Source organism: Mycteria americana, chromosome 24 (genome assembly GCF_035582795.1).
Source record: "Mycteria americana isolate JAX WOST 10 ecotype Jacksonville Zoo and Gardens chromosome 24, USCA_MyAme_1.0, whole genome shotgun sequence".
Lineage (NCBI taxonomy): Eukaryota > Metazoa > Chordata > Aves > Ciconiiformes > Ciconiidae > Mycteria > Mycteria americana.
Genome location: NC_134388.1, coordinates 3,277,492 through 3,305,185, shown reverse-complemented (window position 1 = coordinate 3,305,185; position 27,694 = coordinate 3,277,492). Strand labels below are relative to the sequence as shown.

The 27,694-nt window shown below is 69.3% G+C and overlaps 2 protein-coding genes across 3 annotated transcripts; both read left to right on the top strand.

Moving 5' to 3' along the window:
- Window positions 1-23,283, top strand: SEMA6B (semaphorin 6B). 2 transcript variants are annotated; one of them, XM_075524239.1, is made up of 17 exons: window positions 1-172; window positions 14,488-14,636; window positions 15,693-15,822; window positions 16,173-16,233; window positions 16,331-16,393; window positions 16,776-16,877; window positions 17,037-17,127; window positions 17,215-17,334; window positions 17,438-17,526; window positions 17,633-17,850; window positions 17,967-18,098; window positions 18,580-18,729; window positions 19,826-20,020; window positions 20,943-21,083; window positions 21,350-21,427; window positions 21,633-21,691; window positions 21,791-23,283. In XM_075524239.1, exons 2-17 carry the CDS (start codon window positions 14,522-14,524, stop codon window positions 22,777-22,779), a joined length of 2,733 nt encoding a protein of 910 aa, XP_075380354.1. In that variant the 5' UTR covers window positions 1-172; window positions 14,488-14,521; the 3' UTR covers window positions 22,780-23,283. The 2 variants fall into 2 exon arrangements, with proteins under 2 accessions (XP_075380354.1, XP_075380353.1); XM_075524238.1 differs by lacking the exon at window positions 1-172 and adding an exon at window positions 14,235-14,382.
- A 1,218-nt stretch (window positions 23,284-24,501) lies between these two features.
- On the top strand, window positions 24,502-26,155 carry LRG1 (leucine rich alpha-2-glycoprotein 1). Its single transcript, XM_075524252.1, has 2 exons — window positions 24,502-24,688; window positions 24,862-26,155. Exon 2 carries the CDS (start codon window positions 24,871-24,873, stop codon window positions 25,882-25,884), a length of 1,014 nt encoding a protein of 337 aa, XP_075380367.1. The 5' UTR covers window positions 24,502-24,688; window positions 24,862-24,870; the 3' UTR covers window positions 25,885-26,155.
- Window positions 26,156-27,694: the final 1,539 nt, after the last annotated feature.

Here is a 27,694-nt window from a genome sequence, read left to right as displayed (position 1 = left end):
CCCCGCGCCGCCCGCGGCCCCGCCCCGCCCGGGCTCCGGTGCCCCGGCGCCTCCCGCCGCGGCGGCGCGGAGCGGAGCGGAGCGGAGCGGGGCCGGGCCGAGCCGCGCTGCCGGCGGGCGCAGGTGCGCGGTGCCCCGGGCCCCCCCGACCCCCCCCACCGGGACGGCGGAGGTAAGAGCGCGGCCGGTGCCCCCTCCCGCCCCCCCGGCGATGCGGTCCGGTCCTCCCCCGCGGTTAACCGGTTAATATCCCCCCCCCTCCCCATCGGTTGTCCCCTCCCGGGGGGGGTCGCGGGAGGGGGGGGGATGGGAGGGAGCGGGGGGTGCCCCCCCCCAGCCCTCCCCCCTCCCGCCGCCGGCGGCTGCTGCATTGGGAAGCGGCGCTTTTGTTAGCGGCTCTCCGGGCGGAGCGGGCGGAACCTTGAAGGGTCACGGGCTGGAGGGGCCCCCCCGCACCCCCCGGTCCCCCCCGGTCCCCCCAGCACTCCCAGCCTGCACCCCTCTGCCCCCCTTCCCTGCACCCTGCGGCCCCCCTGCACCGCGCCCCCCCCCCCAGCATCTCCATCCTGCATCCCCCATCCCCACCCCAGCACCCCGGGGGGCCCCCCCCGGCACCCCAATCCTCCCCCCCCAACCCTCTCCGGCACCCTGAGCACCCCCCGCACCTCCAGCCCGCACCCCCAGCCCACCCCGGCACCCCGGCGAGCCTCCCGGCACCCTGATCCTGCACCCGCAGCCCACCCCCGGCACCTTTGTCCCCCCCCCCCAGCACCCTGGTCCCCCCGCAGCATCCCGACCCCGCACCCCCGTCTCCCCCCAGCACCCCGATCCCGCAGCCTTCTCCCCAACCCAGCACCCCGATCTCCCCCCCCCGCACCCTTGAGCCCCCCCCATCCCCTCAATCCCGCACCCGCCCCCCCCATCCCCTCCACCCAGCACCCAGTCCCACCCCCCATCCCCTCCCACGCCCCCATCCCACCCGTCAGCACCCCGGGCCGGCACCCCAACCCCCCCCCAGCCCCGGGACACAGTGATGGGCGCGAGGTGCTGGGGGTGCCCCCCCACCCCGAGCTGGGAGGATGGAGATGGGGGGGTCCCTGCTTCTTCGGCCTCTGTTTTGCCTCTGCCGCCTCTTTGGGAAGCAGCCAGGGCTTGTTGTTTGGGGGGGGGGGGCAGGAAAATGGGGGGGACTGGTGTGTGCCCCCCCATGAAGCCTCTGCTAGGCCGGGGGGGGTGAGAGGAGCTGAAATGGGGGGGCCTGGCCAATGCAGCGAAGGGGTGGAAGGGAGCAACGAGGGCTCAGCCTGGGTGGTAGGGCCCCCCCCAAATAACCCCGCAGGGCTGGGGGGGGGCAGAGCCCCCACAAATTGGGGAGGGTGCCCAGTTCCATGTTGCTGGAGCCGTAACTTTTCCCATGGTGGGGGCAAGGGATGGGGGGGGACACCTGGCAGAAGTGGGGCACCCGCCATGCGTTGGGGGGGGCTGGCACCCCCCAGCGTCAGGGCAGGGCTGGGGACCCCCGTGTAGACAGCGTCTGTGGGGCTGGGGGGGCCCGTCCCCCCCTTTTGGGGCTCAGCACCATCATGTCGTCTGCAGATTTGGGGAGGGGGTAACTCTAAAATAACGCAGGGTGGGGGGTGCTGGGCCTGACCCGAATCCTGCCCTGTCACCCTCGCTGTGGGCTGCCCCGCGCACCCCCCGACCCCGGCACCCACCCTCGGCCCCCCCAGCCTGGCCTCCCTCGCTCCGACATAACCCAGAGCGGTCGGGGTGCTGGCCCCCCCCGAACCTCTGCCTGCCCTGGCCGGCCCCTCCGGACCCCCCCATGGGGCGGGAGGGAGTGGGGAGCCCTGTCTCTGCGTGGGGGGGCTTGGGGGGGGGGGCAGCACCCCCCAGGCGATTGGGGGGGGCTGCGGGGCTGTGTCGTCAGCTCGGGGTGACCTTGGGTGAGCACTGCCTTCCGCTGTGCCTCAGTTTCCCCTCTGCCAAACGAGGCCATGAGCCGCAGGGGGGTGCAGAGGGGAGCCCTCCCCCCGCCGGTGTTGGGTGCTGCACCCAACCCCTCCACCCACCCTGGGGAGCAAGGCGGGGGGGACCTGCCACGAGCGCCTTCCCCTCGGGGACACCTCTGCTTGTCCCCAGCAGCTGGGAGAGGTGGGGACGATGGTGGCACACGTGGCACCATTGTCCCCCGCCCCGGGTCCCCGCTCCAGTGCCTTCACCCCAATCTCTTCGGCCCCGGGTTGGCCCTGGGGGTGCCCCAGCAGGGCCGGATCCTGCTCCGGGGATGCACTGGGGGGGGATGGCTGAGCCCCCCGTCCCGTCCTGCTGAGACAGCCATGGGGAAGGGGTGCATCGGCTTGGGGGGGGGGGGGCTCCTCTGCGTGTCCCCCAGCAATTTTAGCCATAATTTAGGGCCTGAACTGGTGACACTAGAGGGCAGCTCCCAGCTCCGCGCACAGCCGGACGGTGCAGGATCCGGCCCTGGGTGCCAGGACCCTGGCAGCGCGGCGTGTCCCCCCCACCGAGCCGTAGGGTGATGTTCGCAGGTGCGTGTCCCCGCTGGGTGCTGGGGGCCGGATCCAGGCGGGTGCCGAGGCGAGCGTGGGCAGCGACGCTCTCCCGGCCCCGCCGAGACACCCCTTTTGCAGCGTCCCCGGGGTGACACGGGAATTGGGTCACCGCTGTCACCGGGACACGTGGCTGCGGTGAGGAGGTTTTGTGCATGGAGGGGGGCTGGAGATGGTCCCTGGGAGGGTGGGATTCGGGCTCGGAGGATGCTGGGGGGCAGCTCAGCCCCTGCCAGCGGCGACGGTGCCGCCGGTGTTTCAGCTGCGGGGGAGGCGGCTCCTGTCCCCCCCCCCCCCGGGAGCCGCTTCCCGAGATATTTTCGCCGCTGTTCCCATCAACAAAGGGAAATCACCAAATTCAACCCCTGGCAATGGCAAAGCCACCAGCAAACCGGGCTGTGCTGCCCGGTGACCGCAGCGGGCTGGAGGTGGCCGTGCACGCGCGTGCGTATGTCTGCACGCGTGTGTACGCGCGTGGGTGCGCTGCTCCCCGTGGCAGAGCTGCCCCCGGCTGCGGGGAGCTGCGGGGACCCCGGTGCTCTCCCTAAACCGGGAGGTTTTCGGTGGCTTTGCAGCCCTCCAAGCCCTGCCAGGAGCCCGAAGTCATGGGGCAGGCTGGTGACGCGCCGGGCTGGGTGTCACCGTCCCCCTCGCACGCCCCCTCGGCCCTCGGAGCCGGCATCCCTTGCAGCTTGCTCTGCACATGCCACGTGATGGTTTGGCTCCCAGTTAAACCAGTGCCTCCTGGCAGGGCTCTTCCCTCCCCGCCAACTCTGCCGTACCAGCGCTGGGAGGGCTCAGCCCGGCCACGAGGCCCGTGCCAGCGCGATGCTCGCCGGGTACCAGAGCTGGATGCGGATCCCTGCTGCAGTGCCGGACGCAGTTTGTATCCTTAGACAAGCTCGAATATTTTTAATTAAACCTGCCAGTTTGGATGCGATTTAATTTTTCAGTGTGCTGAGCTGCGCTGGCCCCTCGGTGCATCTCCCGCACCGGGGCTGCTCCAGCCCTATCTATTTCCCGGCGTTGCCTTCGGTGAGGTTTTCCTACCGGCTGCGGACTGGTGGCTTTCCCAGTACCAGCACCTCTCGCTGTGCCGGGCGAACGGGTTGCCACCGTCCCGGGCGGGATGGTTTCGCAACGGTGCTGGCGCAGTGGCATCCGGCGTGCGTTCGGCAACATAAACAGTAGTAAAGAAAACCAAGAGCAAGCCCGGTTCCATCTGGGCTGTGCCGCTGCGCCTGCTTAACCCGTTTGCACCCGCTTGCCACCGGCATCGTGGGTGCTGCATCCCTGGGGGCTCCGGGCTCTCTTCTTCCCACCCCTCCAGCCCCAGGCTGGTGATGGAGGCGGCTGCCGGAGCGTGGTACCCAAAAGGATGCTGCCGTATCCCCGGCAGCGCCCAGCCCCACTGCAGAGGGGACCCGGTGGCCCTGGGGACCCCCCTGGCTTTTCCCCGGGGACCTCCGGGCTTCGGTTGCGTCCCCCGAAAAGGGTGATGGAGGTTTCGATTTCCTTCGCGAAGGCGGGAGGGAGAGGAAGAGCGATCGTCTGGCACGGAGGAGATCCCAGCGGGGCTGCCTTGTGCTAACAGGATTGTACTCCCTATTTAATTACAATTTTGTCAAATTAAAAAAAAAAAAGGGGGGGAAAAAAAGATCCCTCTCGTCTCTTTGTGCCGGTTCCCGGCAGCCAGTTAATTAAAGAGCGGCTGGTGAAGCCACTGGTCCCTGGAGGAGGTCCCAGGGGACCCCAGCCCCAGGGCTTGACAGTCACGCCTCGGTTCCAGTTCCTCCCAGTTCGGCCCACTGGCAGCGAGGCCGGCCGCGGCCGTGGTTGTGGCAGCGGCGGCGTGCCGATACGCCGTGGCTAATCCCCGGCTCTTCCCTGTGTAATCCCGCCCGCCGGGATAATCTCATCAAACCCGGCACCGCCGTGGCCGAGCTCAGTGCCGGGTTTGGTGCCGGACGGATCTGGGGAGGGGGGGACGTGGTGGCCCTGGGGGAGCAGCAGCTGCGGGCTCGACGGGGCAATATGGGGCTGCGGGGTGCCCAGGCATGGGGTGGGGAAACTGAGGCACGGAGCGGGGGGACAGCACGTGGCTTTGCAGTAGCTGGGGACCAGGACAGGGGGGTGGCAGCCACCCCCGTCCCCAGCGCTGGAAACAAACCCAGGTGACGGAGGAAGGCAGGGTGGGAAGAGGCAGCGGCGGCAGCACCCATGTGCTCCCCAGGGCGACCGGATCTGGCCCCGGTTTGGGTGGTGGGAACGGAACTGGCTTTTATTGTCAGCCCCATCCATCATCTCCCGCTGGGGGACGTCGAGATAAAGCGCCGGGAAATTAGGAAGCGTTAAGAAGGCGATTCGGGAAGCTGGGAGCCGGGATCCGTCCTCGCCCCGCGCGGGGCTGGATCCTGCCCAGGGCAGCAGGTAGGGAGCGCGGAGCTGCAAATAACCCCGGCAGCTGCCCCGGCACCGGCTGCGCCCTATCCTTCGTGTCACCTTTCCGGCGCGGCGTGAGGTCAGCGCTGGGAATAGCCTGGGAGCACGGCCCGGGGCCTGATCCTGCCCGCCTGGGCCGGAGGGGCTGCCCGGCCTCCCCGGCGTGGGGGTCAGAGCCGGGGTGCGCACGCGGGGTGCGTTGCGCAGCCCCTGCTGCTTGCAGGCACCGCACGCGCGCGCGCCGGCACCGGGCTTGGCGTGCAGACGTGTGCGTATCCCCACGCGTGCGCAACGGCCGCACGCACGCGGCTCGCGTGCGCCCGTCCGCGCCCAGCCTTGTGCGTGCAGACGTGCGCGCCGCTCCTGCGCGCGCCCGTCCCCGCGCGCCCCTCGCGTGCGTGACAGCCGGTGCACAGACACCCGCGCACGCACGTGGCGGCCGGCGCGCGCGCCGACACCCGCACGCGCACGACACGTGGTGCGCACATACCTGCACACGTGTGCCGGCCAGTGCGTGTGCTACCACCTGCACACACATGACGGCTGGTGCACACGCGCCGGCGCACGCGCGTGACACGTGGTGCACGCGTACCTGCACACGGATGACGCCCAGCGCACACGCACCGGCACACGCCCGGTGCCCACGCGTCTGCCGGCCGGTGCACGTGCTGACCCCGGCACACCACACATGACAGCAGCTGCACACGCACGGGCACACACGCGTGACGCCCGGTGCACACACCGCCACCTGCCCGCACACACGACACGCGGTGCACGCACACGTCTGCGCGCGCGACACCCCGTGCGCGCACACCCGCACACAGATGACACCCGGCACCTCTGGCAGGGCCACCCGGGGGACGGGGACCTTCGTCACCCGTCCTGCCGTGAGCTTTGTGGCGCCGGTGGCCGGGAGCACGCGGTGGCAGTGGCGGTGGCGAGGAGGCCGGGGCCGTGCCGGCCCGGTGGGCTCCCACGGCCGAGCGGGCTTTGCCGGCGCTGGCAGGAGAACAAGGAGCTGTTTCGAGGGCAGCGAGGAAACACCTGACCTTCCGGCGAGGCGGCGAGCGCGGAGGCGGTGGCGCTGGGCGCGCGTCCACGAACAATGGCCCTTTGTTCCGCACCGCCGCTGGCATCGCGCATCCCAGCCTGCATCCCATATCCCAGCCTGCATCCCAGCCTGCATCCCGCGTCCCAGCCTGCATCCCATATCCTATCCCGCATCCCACCCCACATCCCACCCCACATCCCGTCCCACCCTGCATCCCACATCCCGTCCCGCATCCTGTGTCCCATCCTGCATCCTATGCCACGTCCCATCCTGCACCCCGTATCCCATCCCGTATCCCACCCCACATCCCATCCTGCACCCCGTATCCCATCCCGTATCCCACCCCACATCCCATCCTGCACTCCGTATCCCATCCCCTATCCCACCCCACATCCCATCCTGCACCCCGTATCCCATCCTGTATCCCACCCCACATCCCATCCCGCATCCCGTATCCCATCCTGTATCCCACCCCACATCCCATCCCGCATCCTGTATCCCATCCCGTATCCCACCCCACGTCCCATCCTGCACCCCGTATCCCATCCCGTATCCCACCCCGCATCCTGCATCACATCCCACATCCCATCCCGCATCCCACGGCCCACCCCGCATCCTGCATCCCACCCTGCGTCCCATGCCACATTCCGCATCCCATCCCGCATCCCGCATCCCATCCCACGCCCTGGCGGTGCCAGCACCCAGCACCCACGCTAGCCCGGCTCCGCTGCATCCCACGGCCTACTCAGGGCTCAGGGTGCCCCCGTGCCGGGGTGCTGGTGGCTCGCGGCAGCGGGGGGGGTTGGGTGTCACCCCCCGTGGCTCCCATCTGTCCCCAGCCGTGGCGGGAGCAGGACCCGGCAGGGCGCGGGGTGGGTGCCACCGCCGAAGCCTTTGAAGTTGGCGTCTGCAAAACAGAGAGCGGGATGGAGCCGGGTCACGCCGGTGAGCCTGCAGCCTCGCCGTGAGGAGGAGGAGGAGGAGGAGGAGGAGGAGGAGGCCGCCGGGCGAAGGCTGGGCTCACGTGCCGTGGCCCACGCCCCGGCACTGGCAGCCGCTTCCCACCCTCTTGGCACACCGGCCGTGCCGGGAGCTGGCGGCGGCGGGAGCAGGTTTGCCGGGGTGGCCGTGGCGCCCGTCCCCACGCGGGTCCCCGTCCCTCGGTGTCCCCAGGAGGCGGGTGGCTCGGAGGAGGAAGAGGGGGGTCCGCAGAGCGGGCGCCCCGGGTGGGAACACACGCCGGGTGGCAGCTCCAGGACCACCGTCACCTCGGGGACGGCGTGGTGCTGGGGACGGTGACGCAGCGGGGACCTGCGGGGACGCCGGGGGCTGCAACCCCCCAGCGCTCACCCTCGCCCCTCTCCGCGCTGTTTGACCGAGCGGATATTTAATCTTATTTAACTACAAATAAGTGTTTTGAAGCGTAGAAATCTGAACTCGAGGCGCTGGCGCCTGGGCTTGGAGCAATTAAAAGCCCCATTTTCCCGGCTGGAGCAGAGCAGCCGAGCGCGGCCGGTGTGGGGGAGCCCAAAATGGAAATAAAAACCGCCGCCAATAACTAAACTTCATTAAGGCTTAAAAAATGAGCAGGCTGAGGGCCTGAGCGCTCGCCGCCGGCCTCCCCGGCACCTCCTCCGGCTCTCCTCGGCTGCTGGGATCCGGGGGTTTGTTATCGTAGGGTTGCTTTCCCGGGATTGGGGTTGTTTCTGGTGGGCGCGGGCGTGTACGGCAGCCTCCCGTCTGGTTAATGATGGGGCTCCGTGCCCCGGTTCGTTAGGGTAGGGCTCCTGCGTGGGGCTGGGTGTAAACACGGCGGTTTGTTATGGTAGGGTCGCCGCCTGCAGCAGAGCTGGTGTGCGATGGTTTGTTATTGTAGGGTCTCCCATGGGGAGCTGGGTTTGCCTGTTGGCTATTGGGGTTGAACCAGGAGCTGCGCGTCCCTCTGCCCGCTCGGGGACAGGGCACCCTGGGGACAGGGCACCCTGGGGATGGGGCACCCTGGGGACAGGGCACCCTGGGGACGTGGGCTCCATGGGGATGGGGCACCCTGGGGACAGGGTACCCTGGGGACAGGGCACCCTGGGGACATGGGCACCCTGGGGATGGGGCACCCTGGGGACATGGGCTCCATGGGGATGGGGCACCCTGGGGACAGGGCACCCTGGGGACATGGGCACCCTGGGGATGGGGGCACCCTGGGGATGGGGGCACCCTGGGGATGGGGCACCCTGGGGACATGGGCTCCATGGGGATGGGGCACCCTGGGGACAGGGCACCCTGGGGACATGGGCTCCATGGGGATGGGGCACCCTGGGGACAGGGCACCCTGGGGACGTGGGCTCCATGGGGATGGGGGCACCCTGGGGATGGGGGCACCCTGGGGACGTGGGCTCCATGGGGTCGTGGGCTCCATGGGAACGGGGGCACCCTGGGGACGTGGGCTCCATGGCGATGGGGCACCCTAGGGATGGGGGCACCCTGGGGACATGGGGGCACCCTGGGGACAGGGATGCCTGGGGACGGGGCACCCTGGGGACATGGGCTCCATAGTGATGGGGGCTCCCTGCGGCCATGGGCTCCCGGGGGCCGGGGCACCCTGGGGTGCATAGGGGAGGTGCAGTCCAGGGGACCGGCCGAGCTTTGGGCGGGGGCTCCCAGGAGCAGTGGCCAGGCTCGGGGCGGGAGCAGGGGGTTCCCCATTCCCACACCGAGGGGAAACTGAGGCACGAGGCCGGAAGCGATGACAGAGTGGCTGGACCTGCTCCTGCCGGCGGGACCTGTCTGCGGCCACCCACGGCTGGGGCGGCCCTGGGGCCGTGCAGGTGCCGAAGCGGGGCGCTGGGGTGACGCTTGGCAGCCCGAGGGGACCCGGGGAGGGTGCAGAGCCCCTGGGGTGGCACAGGAGACCGGGAAGGACAAGGGGGGGTGAGAGCCTTTGGGGACAAGGGGGGATGTGGGACTTTTGGGACAAGGGGGACAAGGGGGATGGCTGTCTTGGGGGGGACAGGAGGGACAAAGGGGGATGTGTGTCTGTAGGGACAAGGGGGGATGAGTGCTTTTGGGGACAAGGGGGTTGACAGTCTTGGGGGGGACAGGAGGGACATGAGGGGACGTGTCTGTAGGGACGAGTGCTTTGAGGGGACCAGCAGGACAGGAGGATCCATGTGCCCTGGGGGAAGAGGGGACAAGGGCTGTGAATTGGGGGGGTCACAGGGCAGCCGTGTGCTTGGGGACGGGGGACAAGGGCTGTGAACTGGGGGGGGGGGGACGACAGCACGCTGCCTGCCACCTCCACTGTCCCCTCCATGGGGTTTATTTTGGTGTGAAGCGTGCTGCCTCCTCGATAGGGAACCATCCTTAATATGCAGATGAGTATGTATTTAATATGCAAATTACCATGCGGCTCTGGCCGGCCACCAGCACCGCCCTGGCGTGGTGGAAGGGACGTGCCGGGGGCACCCAGCACCCATGGGTGTCACCCAGCGGGTATCGAAGGTGCTGACAGCATCCAGCGGCTCGTGTCACCCCTGGGCACCCGCGGTGGGTGACGGGCGCGGGGACAAAGCCACCCAAAGTGGCTTCGGGGTCTCCACCATCGCCACGGCGGGGGGGTCAGACCCCCCTGGTGCCTGGGGATGTCCCGGGGGGCCTGGGTCCCCACCCGGGGGGGGGGGGGTCGTGGGCGATAGGGCGGGGACAGGGATGGGGACGGGGGGCTATAAACGGCAGCTGTAAGCGGAGCCGGTAACCGGAGCGGGAGGCCCGGGGGGACATTTGAGCCGCCGGCGGGGCCGCGGAAGCGCCAAGGTAAATGGTGGGTGCTGTGTGTGTGTCCCCCCCCCCCGCCACGCCGATGGCCCTCCATCCCTGTCACCCACATGGGGACCCCCCCAACGCTGGGGTCCCCCCCCATCCTCTTGGCACCCCCTCAGTTCTGGGGGTGCGAACTGCCTGCAGCCCCCCCCCCCCCCCAGGAGGTGCTGCTTGGAGGGGGGGACACACACACACATGGCGGGGGACAGGGCCAGGGCCAGCCCGCAGTGCCAGGTGGCTGGGGTGACATTTGCTCCGTCCCCGCCGTGGGGACAGCTGCTTCCTGGCTCTGCCATCTGAACCGGCCCCGGAACGGAAACCCGGGGGGGGGGCTGAGCCCCCCAGTCCGGCAGCGGCAGCAGCTGGGTTGGGGGGGGGTCCCCACTGCCATTTCGGGGGGGGGGGGCTACTGCTGGTGACCCCCAAACCCCTCTGTGGCAATGGGGAGTGCCCCCCGTGTGACCCCGCAGAGCAAGGGATGCTCTGGCGACTGGGAGCCGCGTTTCGGGGGGCTGGGGGGGGGGCATTTTCCTTAATGCTGCTTATAAGGGCCTCGTTAGCGTATCTAATTGCTGACTACTTATTGGCGCTGGGTATTTTCTAAAAGAAATTACCCCAAACAGCAAATAAAATCCGGCATTAGCCCTGTGAAAAGGGAGGGGATTTAGATACTGAGATTCTACCGTGCCCCCCCGCCCTGCCGTACTGGGGGGGGGTTGAATATTGAATAACGCACCCCTCGTCAGCTGCCTCCTAACGAACCCTGATTAATTAGGAGCTGGTGGCTGGTTGTGCTGGGCCGCCGCTGCCGTTATTCCCCCCAAAAGTTGTATTTTAAGGACTTCAGGGCTGGTGTGTCGTCCCCCCCCCGTTTCCCAGTGTCGTGGGTGTCCCCCCCTTCCCGGTGTCCCCCCCTTTCCCGGTGCCTTTCGGATGGGTTTATGTGCTGAGGCTGAGCCAGCGCGGGTGGAATCTGGGATCCCGCGGGAATGAGCCCCGCCGGGATCAGCTCCGGGTGCGGCGATGGCCGGTGAGGGTGGCGGGGGGGCCACAGTGCCTTTGTCCCCACCGTGGCTTGGGGGGCGGGGGGGGGGGGGGGGGTGTCTCACCGGGATGTCACCGGGTGGGCTCATGCCGGTGTTTTCTCGTGATGCTTTGGGAGGGGACACCGCGGTGCCGCTCGGGGTGTCCCATGGGCAGCCCCCCCCTGCCCCGGGTCCCCGGCTGTGGTGACAGCTGCCGGGGGGGAGGGGGTGGGGGGGTGGTGGCTCCAGTTACGGTGACATCACCCCTACCTTCCCACCTGGCGCGGGTGGGGGGCACGGGCCCCCTCCCCTGGGGGTCCCTGGGGGGGGGTTATGTGACAGCTGAGCCGCTTGCGGGACGCCGGAGCCCCCAGCGCTGTCGGGGCGTCCTGGGGGGGGGCCACCCGCTCCCAGCTATGGGACTCGGGCATCGGGGACCCCCCCTCCGAGCGGTGGGGACAGCGGTGGCCGTGCCGTAGGGCCGGCAGCGGAGGCGGCCGGCGGAGCTCAGGTGGGCAGAGCGGGGTGCCGGGGGTGGGGGGGGGGGGCAGGAGCCGTGCCCAGACGCCACGGGGAAGGGCTCCCGTCCCCGGGAGGGGAATGGGGGCAGCGTACCACCCCTGGCAGGGGAGGGGGGGGGCTGGCAGCCCCCTCTTTGGGGTCACAGGGACCCCACTGTGCTTGGGGATCACTGCAGGCCCTGGAAATTATGGCATGGGGGGAGCAGAACCGGGGGGCTGCCCCTCCTTCCTCCCCATCACCCCTGTGTCGGGGGGGTGGGAGATGCTGCAGGGGGGGAAGGACAGGGTGAGCGGCTCCCCCCCCCACCAAAGCTTTGTGTGCAGAGGGTGGGGGCTGAGCGTGCTTTCAAATGGGGAAACTGAGGCACGGAGCAGGGGGCTCCAGCAGGGACAAGGACAAGGGATGTGGCCGAGGCTGTTCGGCCGCTCGGTGTCAGGGACGTCCAGGCTGGAGACCCCCATCCCCCCCCCCAGACCCCCCACCGCATCCCCGGCGCGGCCGCCCTGTCCCCACCCGCTGCCTCAGTTTCCCCACAGCCACGTTGGGGACCAGCGCGGTGACCGTCCCCTCTCCTCCGCCACTGCCGTGAATGGGTCCCTGTTTGTCACCCGTCCCCCCGCCGTGCCCCTCGCCCCGCCAGCCCCCTCCTCCCCGCTGCCTTCGCCGCCTTTTCTTTGCCCGCACAATCGCAGGCATTTATGTCGCCGGAGGCTCCGGTTACCCCGTGCCCGCTCACTGTCACCACGCAGGCTGGGGGGACGGTGACACCGAACCCCCCGCTCGGCGTTACAGGCGCCCGAGGCAGCGACGTGACCTCCCCGCACCCCAAATCCCACCCGGCGTGGGTGGATTCTCAGGTGGCTGATATACGCTGAGCCCTTCCCTTGGGCTGCTTTTTGGGGTCCCCCCCCCCCATTCCTCCGGTGCCTGGGGACCCCATGGGGATGCTTAAATTTGGTGATTTTTGGATGCTGCCGGTGTCAACGGCGGGGGAGTTACGGCACGGGGACATCATTACCCAAGCGGGACGACTCGTTTGGGTAACGAGGCTGGGCTCGGAGTTCCCGGCAGCCCCTAAAGGGAAAGCTCGGAGGCGGGGGGGGGGGGGGGGTGTTGGGGGGAGCCCCCTAATTCAGCTCAGGTGGTAAAAGCCTCTGACACTTTAATTACAGCAATTAAATTGTGAATGGCTTTTATAGAACAGCCCAGGCACAAAAAAAGAGATTAAAAAATGGGAATTTCCAGGCTGGGACCCAAGGCACGGGGCCCGTCCTGGCCGGTTTGTCACCCACGGCACGCCGCCACCGGCCCGGCTGCACCGTAGGTGCAGCCGGGCCGGTGGCGGCGTGCCGTGGGTGACAAACCGGCAGCTGCCTCTACCAGAAACAGCTCATTTCCCTCTTTTTTGGGGAAAAATCCCCCCCCATCCCGCTCCTCTGCATGAACTCGTCGGCAACACCAAACCTCCGGGTTGCTTTTGGCGTTTGCTGTGGTTGTGCCACGGTTGTGCCGCCGGCGCTGCCGGCTCAGCCGTGCTGGGCTTTGAGGCGTGATTTGCTCTTGCAGGCACCCGTCGGTTATTTTTAATAGAAATATATTAAAAAAAAAATTAATAAGGGGCGGTGCCATTTGCTCCTTGGGCAGGTGGGGAAACTGAGGCACGGCTGGGTGTCCCGGCCGCACGTGGCATTGGCCATCCCCGGAAGGCCACCGGGGAGGTGATTCCGTCTGATCCCGGCTCACCGGCGCGGGTGACAGTGACACTGTGGGGATGGGGTCGGTTGTCCCCAAGGGGTACGCCGTGGAGACGTCGTTGGATATCCCTGGGGTCTGTGACACCGTGGGGACAGAGTTGGGTGTCCCTGGGGCTGTGACACCGTGGGGATGGGGTCAGTTGTCCCCAGGGGCCGTGACACTGTGGGAATGGGACTGAGTGTCCCTGGGGTCCGTGACACCGTGGGGATGGGGCCAGTTGTCCCTGGGGGCTGTGACACTGTGGGGACTGGGTCAGCTGTCCCTGGGGTCCGTGACACCGTGTGGACAGGGTCAGTTGTCCCCAGGGGGTGTGACACCAGGGTCAGGTCCTACTGGGGTCACGTCCTACCCGGGGACCGTGACACAGCGGTGTCAGGGTCAGATGTCCCTGGAGGCTGTGACACCGCAGAGGGGACCGGGATGGGGACAGTGCTGGGTCTCACCCGGGCCGGTGACACCGCAGAGGGGATGACGTCGAGTCTCCCCGCTGGCACCGCCCGGTGTCCGGGCACCGTGACCCCCAGCCCTGCCCAATGTCACCTCCCCGGCTCCCCGCAGGGGACGCGGCAGCAGGAGGGCGACGGTTCGATCGAACCCGCTCCCCGCTCTCATGGAATTGATAATCAATTAAATCTCTGCTTGGCTGCTAATTACCCAGCCCTACTCATCCCCGCTGCCCCACGGGGACGGGTGGCAGGACGGGGACGGTGGCCCGGCGCGGTGGGGGGACGGTGGCGGTGGCGTTGGGGCTGTCTGGCTGGGATGCCGTGGCACGTGGTGCTCCGATGTGTCCCCAGGGATTTTCCGAGCCATCCCGATGGCATTTCGGACGGGGGAAGAGTCTTGCTGGCTTTCCCCGTGTCCCTATGTCCCCGTGTCCCCAGCCCTGCCGTGCCACCGCGCACTGGCTTAGTTCCCCCATGGGTTCTTGGTGGTGAGCCGCCGGTAAAGCCCCAGTTTGGGCCCAGTAGCCCCAGTGCGGAGCCGCGCAGGCGCTGGGGGTGGCTTGGCGGGGGCGCGGGGGCCGCTTTTCCCAGCATATTTGAAATTCTTCAGCCGGGGAAGGACTCGCTTCCCTATCGCCAATCCCAGCCGCATCCCATGCCGGCCCCTCGCCGCTGGCACCGGCCCAGTGCCGGCGCCTTAAGCCCCCCACCCGCCCCCCGAGAACCCCCCGGCCCCCGGCACCAGTGATGGGTTTGGGGTGCGGATGCTACGGGGCGTGGGGGGGGTGGTGGCACGCAATGGGGAGGGAACGCAGGCGTCCGGGTGGGTGCTGCCCCCCTCCCACCTCTCCCCGTGCCCGCAGGTGCGGTGGGTGCCCACCCGTGCCGGGGGACACCATGGGGCCACCCCCCCGCCTCCCCCTCGTCCTGCTGCTCCTGCTCGCGGCCGAGAGGATGGCCCATGGCACCTTCCCCGAGGAGCCCGGCCCCATCACCGTGGCCCCCGAGGACTGTGAGTGCCCACCCAGGGGGTCCCCGGGGGTGCGGGGGGGGTTGGGTGCTGCATCGATGCACAAGGGGGGAGATGGCTCGGCACAGAGAGGGGATGGGGGTTTGGGGTGCTTTGGGGTGAAGGCAGGAGGGGGGCACCCATGGGAAAGGGTTTTGGGGTGAAGGGAGGAGAGGGACACCCATGGGAAAGGGTTTTGGGGTGCTTGGGGGTGAAGGCAGGAGGGGGGCACCCATGGGAAGGGTTTTTGGGGTGAAGGGAGGAGAGGGACACCCATGGGAAAGGGTTTTGGCGTGCTTGGGGGTGAAGGCAGGAGGGGGGCACCCATGGGAAGGGGTTTTGGGGTGAAGGCAGGAGGGGGGCACCCATGGGAAGGGTTTTGGGGTGCTTGGGGGTGAAGGCAGGAGGGGGGCACCCATGGGAAGCAGTTTTGGGGTGAAGGCAGGAGGGGGGCACCCATGGGAAGGGGTTTTGGGGTGAAGGGAGGAGAGGGACACCCATGGGAAAGGGTTTTGGGGTGAAGGGAGGAGAGGGACACCCATGGGAAAGGGTTTTGGGGTGCTTGGGGGTGAAGGCAGGAGGGGGGCACCCATGGGAAGGGGTTTTGGGGTGAAGGCAGGAGGGGGGCACCCATGGGAAGGGTTTTGGGGTGCTTGGGGGTGAAGGCAGGAGGGGGACACCCATGGGAAAGGGTTTTTGGGGTGAAGGGAGGAGAGGGACACCCATGGGAAAGGGTTTTGGGGTGCTTGGGGGTGAAGGCAGGAGGGGGGCACCCATGGGAAGGGGTTTTGGGGTGAAGGCAGGAGGGGGGCACCCATGGGAAGCGTTTTTGGGGTGCTTTGGGGTGAAGGCAGGAGGGGGGCACCCATGGGAAGGGGTTTGGGGTGAAGGCAGGAGGGGGGCACCCATGGAAAGGGGTTTTGGGGTGCTTGGGGGTGAAGGCAGGAGGGGGGCACCCATGGGCAGGGCTGGCTGAGGGTGGTCACCCTGGCCGGCTGGGGGAACCGGAGCGGGTGGGGGTGCCCCGGCAGCGTGTGACCCCCCCGTGTCCCCCCCGAGACGTGAAGCACTACGCCGTCTTCGTGGGCCACGGGACGAGCCGCCCGGCCGGCCCCGAGCCTGGGGGCACCCAGCGCCTCAACATCCAGCGCATCCTCAAGGTCAACCGGACCCTCTTCATCGGGGACAGGTCCGAACCACGGCGCCCCAAAGCCTCCCCCCCCGGGGGGTGGGCACCCGACACCCACCCCAACCCTCTTTGCTGGGGGGGGGGGGACCCCACTACCTGCCCTGGGGCACCCCAAAATCTGCCATGGCAGGTTGGACGCCTCAGAGGACTCCGGCGGGGCTGTCCCTGCCCCGGCGACGCTCTCATCGCCCACCCCGGCGCCCCACATCTCCCCGGGGGGCGGCGGTGGATCCCATAGCCACCCCCCCCAACATGCCTCGCTGGGGGGCACATCCCCGGGGTGCCCCCGGCATCGCAGCTGGGAGCTCTGCAGGGTGGTGACACCCGTGTGTGTGTCCCCCCCCCCCCAGGGACAACGTCTACCGCGTGAGCCTGGAGCCCACCGGCGCTGGCGAGATGCGCTACCACCGGGTAAGTGCCGAGCCCCCGGGTGCGGGGGGTGCCGGGGGGGGCTGCCAGCTTCACCCCAGCCCCACGCTGGGTTTTCTCCCCCCCCCCCCCTCCCCAGAAGCTGACGTGGCACTCGAACCAGCATGACATCAGCATCTGCCGGATGAAGGGGAAACACGAGGTACGGGGAGGGGGGTCCGCACCCCATGAGACCCCCCCGGGTGGGGATCGAGCACCCTCTGCGCCCCGTGTCCACCCTGTGTCCCCCCCCCCGGTGTCACCCTCTGCCTCCCCGCCCCCTGCCAGCGGTTGTGTCTCTCTGATTTATCGGCCGCTTGGATAATTGGGTTTGTAATTAATTATTTGGGGCCCATGGATCAGAGCGGGCACAGCCCAGCATCTGCCAGAAATCCCATTTCCAGGTCCCGTGAATGCCATTTTGGGGTGAAAACACCCCCCGAGCCAGACCCTCGCAGCGACGGGGGCCCGGGTGGGAGCACCCAGGGGCGGGGCGGGGGGGGGACGGGGTGCCGAGGGGTGACGGTCCCCTCTCGCCGGCGCAGGCAGAGTGCCGTAACTTCATCAAGGTGCTGCTGGTGCGGAACGAGAGCCTGCTCTTCGTCTGCGGCACCAACGCCTTCAACCCCGTCTGCGCCAACTACAGCGTGAGTCACCCACGCCCCTGGGGACCCCTGGGACCCCACGTGTCACCCCCCCTGCGCCCGGCTCTGCGGGCGGGGGACGCTCCTGCCTGTGCCACCGAGGCAGCCCGGACCCCGCTGCCGGCGTGGCGTCGCTCACGGCCCCCATCTCGCCCGCTATAGATGGACACGCTGGAGCCCGTCGGGGACAACATCAGCGGCATGGCCCGGTGTCCCTACGACCCCAAGCACGCCAATGTGGCCCTCTTCACAGGTGAGTACTGGCACTGCCGGTGCTGCGCCGGGCGCCCTGCCCGCCGTCCCCCGCCCCGCGCCCGGCTGACACCCCTCTCCCGTGCAGGGGGGATGCTCTTCACCGCCACGGTGACGGATTTCCTGGCCATCGATGCCGTCATCTACCGCAGCCTGGGGGACAGCCCGACCCTCCGCACCGTCAAACACGACTCCAAATGGTTCAAAGGTGCCTCCCGTGGCGTGGTGACCACCGTGTGCCACGCGGCACCGGTCCCTGTCCCCTTTGACACCATCCTGGGACATCCCTGACACTGCCACTGTCCCCGCAGAGCCCTACTTCGTGCATGCCGTGGAATGGAGGAGCCACGTCTACTTCTTCTTCCGGGAGATCGCCATGGAGTTCAACTACCTGGAGAAGGTGGGATACATCCCCGCGGTGGCCCGAGACACCCGGGGTGGGGACAGGGACAAGGGGACGGTCATCGGGGTTGGGTACCAGATGGTGATGGGTGTCCATCCCGTAGGTGGTGGTGTCCCGGGTGGCCCGGGTGTGCAAGAACGACATGGGGGGCTCGCAGCGGGTGCTGGAGAAGCAGTGGACCTCCTTCCTCAAGGCCCGGCTCAACTGCTCCGTGCCGGGCGACTCGCACTTCTACTTCAACGTCATCCAAGCCGTGACGGACATCCTGGAGCTGGACGGGCGCCCCGTGGTGCTGGCCGTCTTCTCCACGCCTGCCAACAGGTCGGACCCTCTTGTGCCCCTCTGAGACCCCTGGGGCTGGGCTGGGACCCCTCCGTGTGCCCCAGTGCCCGTGGGGGACGGGTTGAAGTGTTCACCCTGTGACTGCGTCCCCCCAGCATCCCCGGCTCGGCCGTCTGCGCCTTTGACATGACCCAAGTGGCCGCGGTCTTCGAGGGACGTTTCCGGGAGCAGAAATCGCCCGAATCCATCTGGACGCCCGTGCCCGAGGACATGGTGCCGAAGCCCCGGTGAGTGACGCGCCGTGGGGACGGGGATGGGGACAGCCAGGCTGGGACCGGCAGGAAGGGGCATGGGGACGGAGGTGACAACAGGGATGGGGACAGGGACAGCCAAGGCTGGTACCCGCAGGAACGGGCATGGGGATGGAGCTGGGGACAGGGATGGGGACAGGGACAGGGATGGGGACAGGAATGATCAGGGCTGGTACCTGCAGGGAGAGTGGTGGGGACAAGGATGGGGACAGGGACAGGGATGGGGACAGGGACAGTCAGGGCTGATACCAGCACGGAAGGGTAAGAGGGGATGGGGACGGGGACTGGGATGGGGACAGGACTGGGTACAACCAGGGCCAGTGCCAGCAGGGATGGGGACAGGGACGGGGACGGGAACAGTGATAGCCAGGGCTAGTGCCAGCTGGGCTGGGGACAGGCAGGGCTGGGGACAAGGCCAGCGTGGCTGCGGGGACACCGATCCATGCCGCGGCCGCAGGCCCGGGTGCTGCGCGTCCCCGGGGATGCGCTACAACTCCTCCAGCACCTTCCCCGACGAGATCCTCAACTTCGTCAAGACGCACCCGCTGATGGACGAGGCGGTGCCGTCCCTGGGCAACGCGCCCTGGATCCTCCGCACCATGAGCCGGTGAGCACCCGGGGCAGGATCCAGCCCGGGGAGGGGCAGGGTGGCCGGTGGGTGCCGGTGGGTGCCGGTGGGTGCCGGTGGGTGCTGGCCGGCACCTCTCGTGCCACCCTTGCACGTGCATGCCGGTACCGGGAGAGCGCCGGGAGACCTGATAAATCTCATAAACTTTGCAGTCGAGATTGTCTCGTCCTAATTAAATCTGCCTTAATTGCTGCTTGATGGGGAATTAATCAAGCGGCCCTTTCGGGCCGTAGCCTCCCACCGGCAGGGCAGCCAGGACGCGTGTGGGGCTGGGGACGGGGACACGGGGCTGGGGCTGGGCACGTGGGGATGGGGATGGGGACACAAGGCTGGGGATGGGGACATGGGGCTGGGGACGGGGACACGAGGCTGGGATGGGGACACAAGGCTGGGGACACAGATGCAGGGCTGGGGACGGGGACATGGGGCTGGGTTTGAGCATGTGGGGCTGGGGATGGGGATGCAGGGTTGGGGGTGGGGACACGAGGCTCGGGGTGGGTATGTGGGGCTGGGGACAGGGACAGGAGGCTGGGGACGGGGACATGAGGCTGGAGCTGGGGATGGGAACAGGAACACAAGTCTGCGGACCGGCATGTGGGGCTGGGGACAGGGACAGGAGGCTGGGATGAGGACACAAGGCTGGGGACACGGATACAGGGCTGGGGACGGGGACAGGAGGCTGGGGATGGGGACGTGGGGCAGGGGACCAGCTGGGATCCTGCTGAGGGGTTGGGGGCATCTGGGCTGGGTCCCTGGTGGGATCTGGGTGGAATCCAGGCTGGGTGCAGGCAGGACGTGGGCAGGATCCTGGGTGGGATCTGGGATGAGGCGTGGGTGGGATCTGGGACGGGTCTGGCTGGGTCCTGGGCTGGGTCCTGGCCGGGGTCTGGCCTAGCGTCCACGTGGGACCTGCGCGGCCCCTCGCGCTCCCTGGGGACTCCCTGCTCTGGGCCAGCCGCAGCCTGGCCATCCCCGCGGGGGGTCCCAGCCCCCCCCACTCTGCCTCAGTTTCTCCTTCCCCGGGGACACGCGGGCTTCCGCACGCCCCAACGCCCGCTCCGTTCACGCCACGCAGGTACCGGCTCCGCAAGATCGCGGTGGACAACGCGGCGGGGCCGTGGGGCAACCACACCGTGGTCTTCCTGGGCTCCAGCACGGGCACCGTCCTCAAGTTCCTCATCCAGCCCAACGCCAGCGCCAGCCCCGCGCCCGCTCCCCCCGGCAGCCAGAGCGTCTTCCTGGAGGAGTTTGAGACCTACCACCCCGGGAGGTGGGTGCTGGGGTGTCAGGAGGGGAGGGGAGGGGTGGGGGGGGGTGGTCAGATGTGTGGATGGATGGGTGGGTAGGTGGACGGATGGACGGACGGATGGGTGGGTGAGCGGTTGGATGGGTGGGTGGGTGGGTAGGGGCGTGGATGAGTGGTTGGACGGTTGGGTGGGTGGGTGGATGGATGGATGAGTGAGTGGTTGGATGGTTGGGTGGGTGGGTGGGTGAGTGGTTGGATGGATGGATAGGTGGATGGGTGGGTGGGTAGGTGGGTAGGTGGGTGGATGGATGGGTGGGTGGGTGGGTGGATGGGTGGGTGAGTGGTTGGACGGATGGATGGATGGGTGGGTGGGTGGGTGGGTAGGTGGGTGGTTAGATGGATGGGTGGGTGGGTGGATGGATGAGTGTTTGGTTGGATGGTTGGGTGGGTGAGTGGTTGGGTGGATGGATGGATGGGTGGGTGGGTAGGTGGGTGGGTGGATGGATGGATGGGTGGGTAGGTGGGTGGGTGGATGGATGGATGGGTGGGTGGGTGGATGGATGAGTGGTTGGTTGGATGGTTGGGTGGGTGAGTGGTTGGATGGATGGATGGGTGGGTGGGTGGGTGGGTGAGTGGCTGGAGACCTGGATGGATGGGGGGTGGTTGGGTTGATGGGTGGGGGGTGGGTAGATGGATGAGATGTTTAGGGAGGGATTGATGGATGGTTGCAAGGGGACAGGGGAGGATGAATGAGGTGGTTGGGGATGGATGGATGGGCGAGATGGATGGATGGTTGGAGGGGATGGGTCAGAGGGGCGGGTGGGTGAATGGCGTGGGGGGAACGGGTGAGGCGCCCTCCTCTAGACCAGCCAGCGCCGGGGCCAGCTCTGTGGTGGGCAGGCGGGGACCAGGGCTGGGACCACGCTGAGCTCTGCCCCGTCCCCAGGTGTGGCCGGGACACGGAGGATGAGCGGCGGCTCCTGGGGCTGGAGCTGGACAAGGCGGCGGGGTCCCTGCTGCTGGCCTTCCCGCCGTGCGTGGCCAGGGTGCCCGTGGCTCGCTGCCAGCAGCACTCGGGCTGCATGAAGTGAGTGTGCCGGTCTCAGCCGCCCCCCGGGGTGGGCAGGGCTCGCTGGGTGGGGGGCACGCGAGGAGCACAGAGGGGTTACCTTCACATCCCAGGAATTTGCCCTGTGCCGCGATCCGGCTGGGAAGGGCGCTCAGCATGGCTGGGAGCACAACCAGGGGAAACTGAGGCACGGCGTGGTGCAGGGCCTCGTGGGGGCCGAGGTGTCGTCGTCCCCCCCCCCCCCCCGTGTCGAGGCTGATCCTGACGTCTCTGCTCCCTGCCAGGAACTGCCTCGGGAGCCGGGACCCCTACTGCGGCTGGACGCCCGAGGGCTCCTGCGTCTTCCTGGAGCCCAGCCCCAGGTAACGCTGCCAGGCCCGGGGGGGACACTGGGGGACATGGCGGGAGGGGGCAGCGGGGTCTCAGGGGCTCCCCAGAAAGCATCGGCTCCTGCAAAGCCTCCTACCGCTGAGACCCAGCAAACTCATCGCTTGCTGAAGCAAGCTGGGAGCCCTCTGCCAGGCCACTTGGGACCGGCTGAGCCCCCCCAATTTGCACCCCCCCCAGGGTGGCCTTCGAGCAGGACATCGCCGGCGGCAGCACGTCCCACCTGGGCGAGTGCGAGGGTGAGTGCGGGGCAAGGACGGGGCTCGGGGACACGGCGGTGGCACCGCCAGGTCCCCACCGCAGCCGTCCCCTGACACCCGCCCCCCGCCGTCACCCAGGGCTGGTGACAGAGAGCTTCGTGGACGAGCCGGACGGGCTGGTGTCGGTGAACCTGTTGGTGATCTCCTCCGTGGCCGCTTTCGTCATCGGCGCCGTCATCTCTGGCTTCAGCGTCTGCTGGTTCATCGGCCACCGGGACCGCAAGGAGCTGGCTCGCCGCAAGGACAAGGAGACCATCCTGGCGCACAGCGAGTCGGTGGTGAGCGTCAGCCGGCTGGGCGAGCGGCGGGCGCGCGGCGGGCAACCCGGCGCCTTGCTGGCCCCGCTCATGCCCAACGGTTGGCCCAAGGACTTGGGGAAGGTCACCCAACACGACCTGGACTCGGGGGTCCTGCCCACGCCGGAGCAGACCCCGTTGCAGCAGAAACGCTGCCCCGGCGCCCTCCAAAACTGCACCTGGGAGCAGAGTCATAACATCATCAACGCCGCTTTGCGGGACCCCGGTGGATCCAGCACCACTGCCGCCGGCACCGGCCGGCTGCACGCCGGCTCCGGCCGCCCGGCTCGCGGCATCCCCCTCTCCTGCCACACCATCCTGGTGGACCAGGAGCTGGAGGCCGAACTCAGCGACTCCTCGGGTGACGGGCATTGGGGTCGGGACCCCCAGGAGGGTCCCCGCACCCGGCAGCACCCGACAGCCGGCGCCCGCCGCCCACCCCGCAGCTCCTACGGTGACTTCGCCAGCACGCCGCACCCCAGCCCCGATCGCCGACGGGTGGTTTCGGCACCCAGCGGGGAGGGGGGAGACTTTACTGAGGGGCCACCCTGGCGCCCCGAGCAGCTGAACTTCAACGCCAACAACGGCACGGGCCGCCCCGGCGCCCACCTCAAGAGGAACCACACGTTCAACAGCGGCGAGGCGCCGGTGGGCGGTTACGGGCGGCACGGCACGGCACCCCGGGCACCCAGCGCCGGGCCCCCGCGGGCGCTGACGGACCTGCACCACCTCCTGCGCTACGGCGTGGAGCGGACTCCCTCGGGAAAATAGGGTACCACCATGTGTGTGTCCCCCCTCCCAGGGCACCGATGGGGTCCCCCGGCTCCCTGGGGACAGGGAGGGGTGGCCTGGCAGGAGCTGCGGGCATGGGGTGAGATGCTCCGTGGGTGGAGGTGGGGGGGGACAGGCATCCCCTGGGTGCCCCCCGATGGGGTTTGGGGGTGTCCCCGGCTGGCGTGGGGCAGTGCCCCGCGCTCCGGCTGCTTTGCCTGGGTCCCAGGGGGTCCGTCCGTCCTGTCCCCTCCCCAGGCTGGACCCAGGGACGGTGGCACCCTGGGAGGGGGATCCCTGGGAGGCAGCAGGATGGATGCACGGACGCGGGCACGGCCGAGGCAGAGCAGGGCCGTGCCCCCCACCCTGCAGCCCCTTGGACCCACTGGCCGTGCCTGGGCACCCAGGGGGGCCTGTGGGTGCTGCCAGCACCCTGGGGACACCCGGCCAGGGGGTGCCACAGGGGTGTGCTGGTTGCGGTGATGGGACACGGTGAACATTTGGGGGGGGGGCCCCAAATGTGTGTGTTGTCTGGGGACGGGGCACACTCACCCCCCCGGCCTGGGGTCAACCCCTGCCCAGTGCCAGCTTGGGGGGACGGGGAGGGGCTCATCCATCCCTTCCCGCCCCCCCCCCGCCCGGCACCCCCCTCCTGGAAAGCACAGCCGGGGTGCGGGGGCACTGCTGGGGCTGGGGGGTCCCCACCGAACCCACTCTCTGCTGGCAAAGGGTGCCCTTTCGGTGCCACCCCTGCCCGGCCCCGGGCCGGCGGGTCCCCGGGGGGGTGGCAGGCTGTAAATAGGGTGGGGGGCGGCAGGCGCCCCCCCCCCGCGGCCATGCATGCGGCCGCCCGCGGTCTGTACCCCGCGGCCCCAATAAACGCCCGTTTACCGGAGGCGACTCCCCCGCCGCCGCCTCGGCACCTTCTTACCCCCCCCCGGGACCGGGGGAGCGGCACCGGCCGGGGCCGGGCACGGGGCTGCTGGCGGCGGGTGACGGGGGGACACGGGGGTGGGGGGGGCACGGGGCCCGGGGGCTCCCGGTGTGCAAAGTCCCCGTGCACGCACCCCCCCCCCCCACGCCACGCACGTCTCGGTGCACTCACCCCCCCCCCGTGGGCACACGCACATCCCCCTGCACACACACGTGCACCCCCCCGTGCTCTCACCCACCCGTGCACCCATACCCCGTGCTTACATCCCCCTGTGCACCCACCCGTGCACCCACACCCCTGTGCTCCCACCCACCCGTGCTCACACCCCCCTGTGCACCCACATCCCTGTGCCCCCCCCCCCCCCCGTGCACCCACTCACCCGTGTTCACCCCCACGCCCCTCTACCCATCCCCCTGTGCTCACCCCCCCCCCAGGCACCCACACCCCGTGCTCACCCCCCCCCCCGGGCACACCCCCACCCATCACCCGTGCACCCACCCACTCCCAGCCCCTCTCCCGTGCAACGAGTTCCTCCGTGCTCAGCCCGCAGCAGCCGCTGGCCACGGCTCATCGTGCCACGGAGCCGCTCGCGGGGCCTTGCCACAAGGCAGCGGGTGCGACACGGGGTCCCACCGCTCCCCAGCACCCATGGCGCGCCGTGCCTCAGTTTCCCCCGTGCGGGTGTACGGCACCACGTGCTGCCCGTGGCGTTGGGGTCCCATAATGTCCCTGAGAGGGGCGAGGGTGGAGGGGGGGGGGTGTCAACGCTGTGTCCACCAAGAGCCACGGGGTGCCATGGGGACGCAGGGACGCCAGCACCCTGACCCTGCCCCGGATGCCAGCACCCTGTGAGCTGGCAGCGAAAGCGACGATTTCCCAACCGGCAGTGAGGCCGAGCCACCAACCCCCCCGTGGGGTGACAGCCACCGAGGAGACGGGACGGTCCCCGAGGAGCCTCGCCGGCCGGTTGGGAAGGTGAGGGCAGGGCTGGGGGGCTCGGAGCGGGGCCAGGGAGGGGGGGACGCGGGGGTCAGGGCACCTCCCTGCCTGCAGCCGTGGCCTGCCCACCCCGGGGTGCAGAGCTGGCAGCGGGGCGGCAGCGGCAGGGCTTGCGCAACCCTCGAGTGACGATGGCCGCCTGCCCGCAGCCCAGCACCATGATGCCACCGGGCCGGATCCTGCCGCCGCTGCTGCCGCTGCTGCTGGTGCTGCCGCTCGGCCCCGCCACGCCGTGCTCCCCCCAACCCAACGCCACCCGTTTCGTCTGCACGGAGCCCACCCTGAGCACCTTCCCCTCCGGGCTGCCCCCCACCACCCTGGCCATCTCGGTGGAGTTCACGGCGCTGGCTGTCCTCCTCCCCAACGCCCTGGCCGGGCTGCCCCGGCTGCAGGAGCTGCACCTCTCCTCCAACCGCCTCGCCACCCTCCCCGAAGCCCTCCTGCGCCCCGTGCCCACCCTGCGCATCCTCGACCTGACGTCCAACCTCCTGGCCGACCTCCCCGCCGGCATCTTCGCCGGCACCCAACACCTCCGGCACTTGGTGCTGCAGGGCAACCAGCTGCGGGCGCTGCAGCCTGCCTGGTTCCAGAACCTTCCCCAGCTGCGCTGGCTCAACCTGGCTTACAACGTGTTGGCAGAGGTGCCGCCGGCGGTTTTCCGCCCGCTGCGCTCCCTACGTAGCCTGGATCTGTCCCGCAACCGCCTGGCATCCCTGGCGCCGGACGCGCTGGCCGGGCTGCGGGCCCTGGAGCGGCTCGACCTGGAGGGGAACCGGCTGGGCACGCTGCCGCCCGCCGCCTTCGCGCCCACGCCCGCCCTGCGCCTCCTCTTCCTCCAGAATAATGAGCTGCGGGCGCTGCCCGCCGGCATCTTCGTCCCCCTGCGTCATCTCCGCGTCCTCGACCTGGCGCGTAACCGGCTGCGGGCGCTGGAGCTGCCCCCCCGGCCCCCCGGCCCCGTGTTGGACCTCGACATCTCGGGCAACCCCTGGGTCTGCGAGTGCCCGCTGCTGGCACTGCTGCGGCGAGCGGCCCCGCGTCTCACCACCGCCCACGACGCCCTCTGTGCCAGCCCCGCGCGCTACCGGGGACAGGAGGTGGCCGCCGTGAGCCGGGCTGGGGACACGGGCTGTGAGCCCAAGGGGGACGGGCAGCACCCGCCGGACCCCTAGGCAAGGGGATTGGTGTCAGCCCAGGTGCCCGGGCATGTCACCTCCCTCCCTGCCACTCTGTCCCCAGCCGAGATGAGCTCTCCTGGGGAAACTGAGGCGGGGAGAGCGGGGCTGCAGCTGTCCCCAGCCCAAAGGCCCCTGTCCCCAGCCTGCCATCCCCATCCCAATGACCGTTGTCCCCATCCCATGACACCCAGCCCAGTGGCCCCCGGCCCCATCCCGCCTGGCTCAGGCTGTCCCATGTCCCTGTCCCCACCCCACAAGAGCACATTAAACGGTGTCACTTGGAGCCATCGCACTTTCTCCCGTGTGTTGTCCTATGAAGTCCCCAGGGCTAAGGCAGTGACGGGCACCATGTCCCCTGACCGTGCCCGTCCCATACCCGCTGTGTCCCTTGCCCGTGCCCATTCCCGTCCTGGCCAGCCTTGTCCCCCGTGGGGCCACCCCCTGGCATTGCCCACCACCCTCTCCCACCCTCTGGCGTTGCTCACCGCTGGGTGACACTGCTGTCCCCTGGCCTGAGCACCCACAGGGGCTGGGGGAGGCCTGGGACCCTGTGGGGCTCTGCTTGGCATGGGGACACCTGGCTTGGGGACATTTGGTATGGAGATGCTTGGCATGGGGACACCTGGTGTTGGGTCACGGTATGGGGACACATGGCTTGGGGACACTTGGCATGGAGATGCTTGGCAAGGGGACGCCTGGTAGAGGGACGCATGTCAAGGGGACACTTGGTATGGAGATGTTTGGCAAGGGGACACCTGGCATGGGGACACCTGGCATGGGGACACTTGGTATGGGGACACACCGCAAGGGGACACTTGGTACGGAGATGCTTGGCATGGGGACACCTGGCAAGGGGACACCTGGCGTTGGGTCACTTGGTATGGGGACACCTGGAGTGGGGACACTTGGTATGGGGACACTTGGCATGGAGGTGCCTGGCATGGGGACACGTGGCAAGGGGACACCTGGCGTGGGGACACTCGGCATGGGGCGGTGCCTCGGGACCCCTGGCCGCCCACCCGGGTCGGGGTGTCCCCGCAGTGTCCCCGGGGGCGCGGGACGTGGCGGAGCCTCCGGCCAGGATCGGGCCCCTCCGCCGGCCCACGTGGGAGCCCCCACGTGGCGGCACCCCCCAAATCCCGCCCCCTCCGCCCCGCCCCTCTCTTTTAATTGGTGGAGGCGCGGCCCTCCCCTTCGCTCATTGGCTCCCGCCGCCAACTATGAATCCGGCGCTGGGCGGGGGCCGGGGATCGCGATCACGACCGGGGGTCGCGACAGACACCCCCCCCCCCACCCGGTAAGTACCGTCCACGGGACTTGGCGGCAGTTGGAGGGTGGAAAGCGGGCCCGGGGGGGGTTCGGGGGCTCCCGGGGGGGTCTCCGGGGGGTTCAGGCAGGACACAGGGGCTGGGGGGGTCCCAGGGGTCCCCCCCCGGTCCCCCCCTCCGCCCCTCCGTGGCGGGTGCCCCGGAGCACCCCGAGGGTCCCCGTGTCCCCCCGGGGACCTGCCCCCCCCCTCCCCCGAGACCCAAGGGGACACCCCCAGGGACCTGCCTGCAGGCCCCCCCGAGCCCCCCCAGGACGGCACCGGGCCAGGCTGGGGGGGGCGGCGGGGCGGGGACGCTGCCCGGTCCCCGGCGGGACCCGGGGCACAGCCGCGTGGCAGCGGGACACCCCAAGGGGCAGCGACGCTGCCGGGGGGCGGGGGGGGGGGGGGGGGGGGGGGCTGTCGGCTGCTCCGCTCCCTGCGGGGGGGGGTCCCGGGGCCGCCCGGGCCGAGGTGACGGTGACCGGTGGCACGTCC

Bases quoted from the DNA above. Each gene is read 5' to 3' on its own strand.
- SEMA6B (XM_075524238.1), top strand. The intron at 14,637-15,692 runs GTGAGTGCCCAC...GTCCCCCCCGAG, and splicing joins CACCGTGGCCCCCGAGGACT to ACGTGAAGCACTACGCCGTC. The intron at 18,099-18,579 runs GTGAGTGACGCG...CCGCGGCCGCAG, and splicing joins GACATGGTGCCGAAGCCCCG to GCCCGGGTGCTGCGCGTCCC.
- LRG1 (XM_075524252.1), top strand. From the start codon at position 24,871: ATGATGCCACCGGGCCGGATCCTGCCGCCGCTGCTGCCGCTGCTGCTG.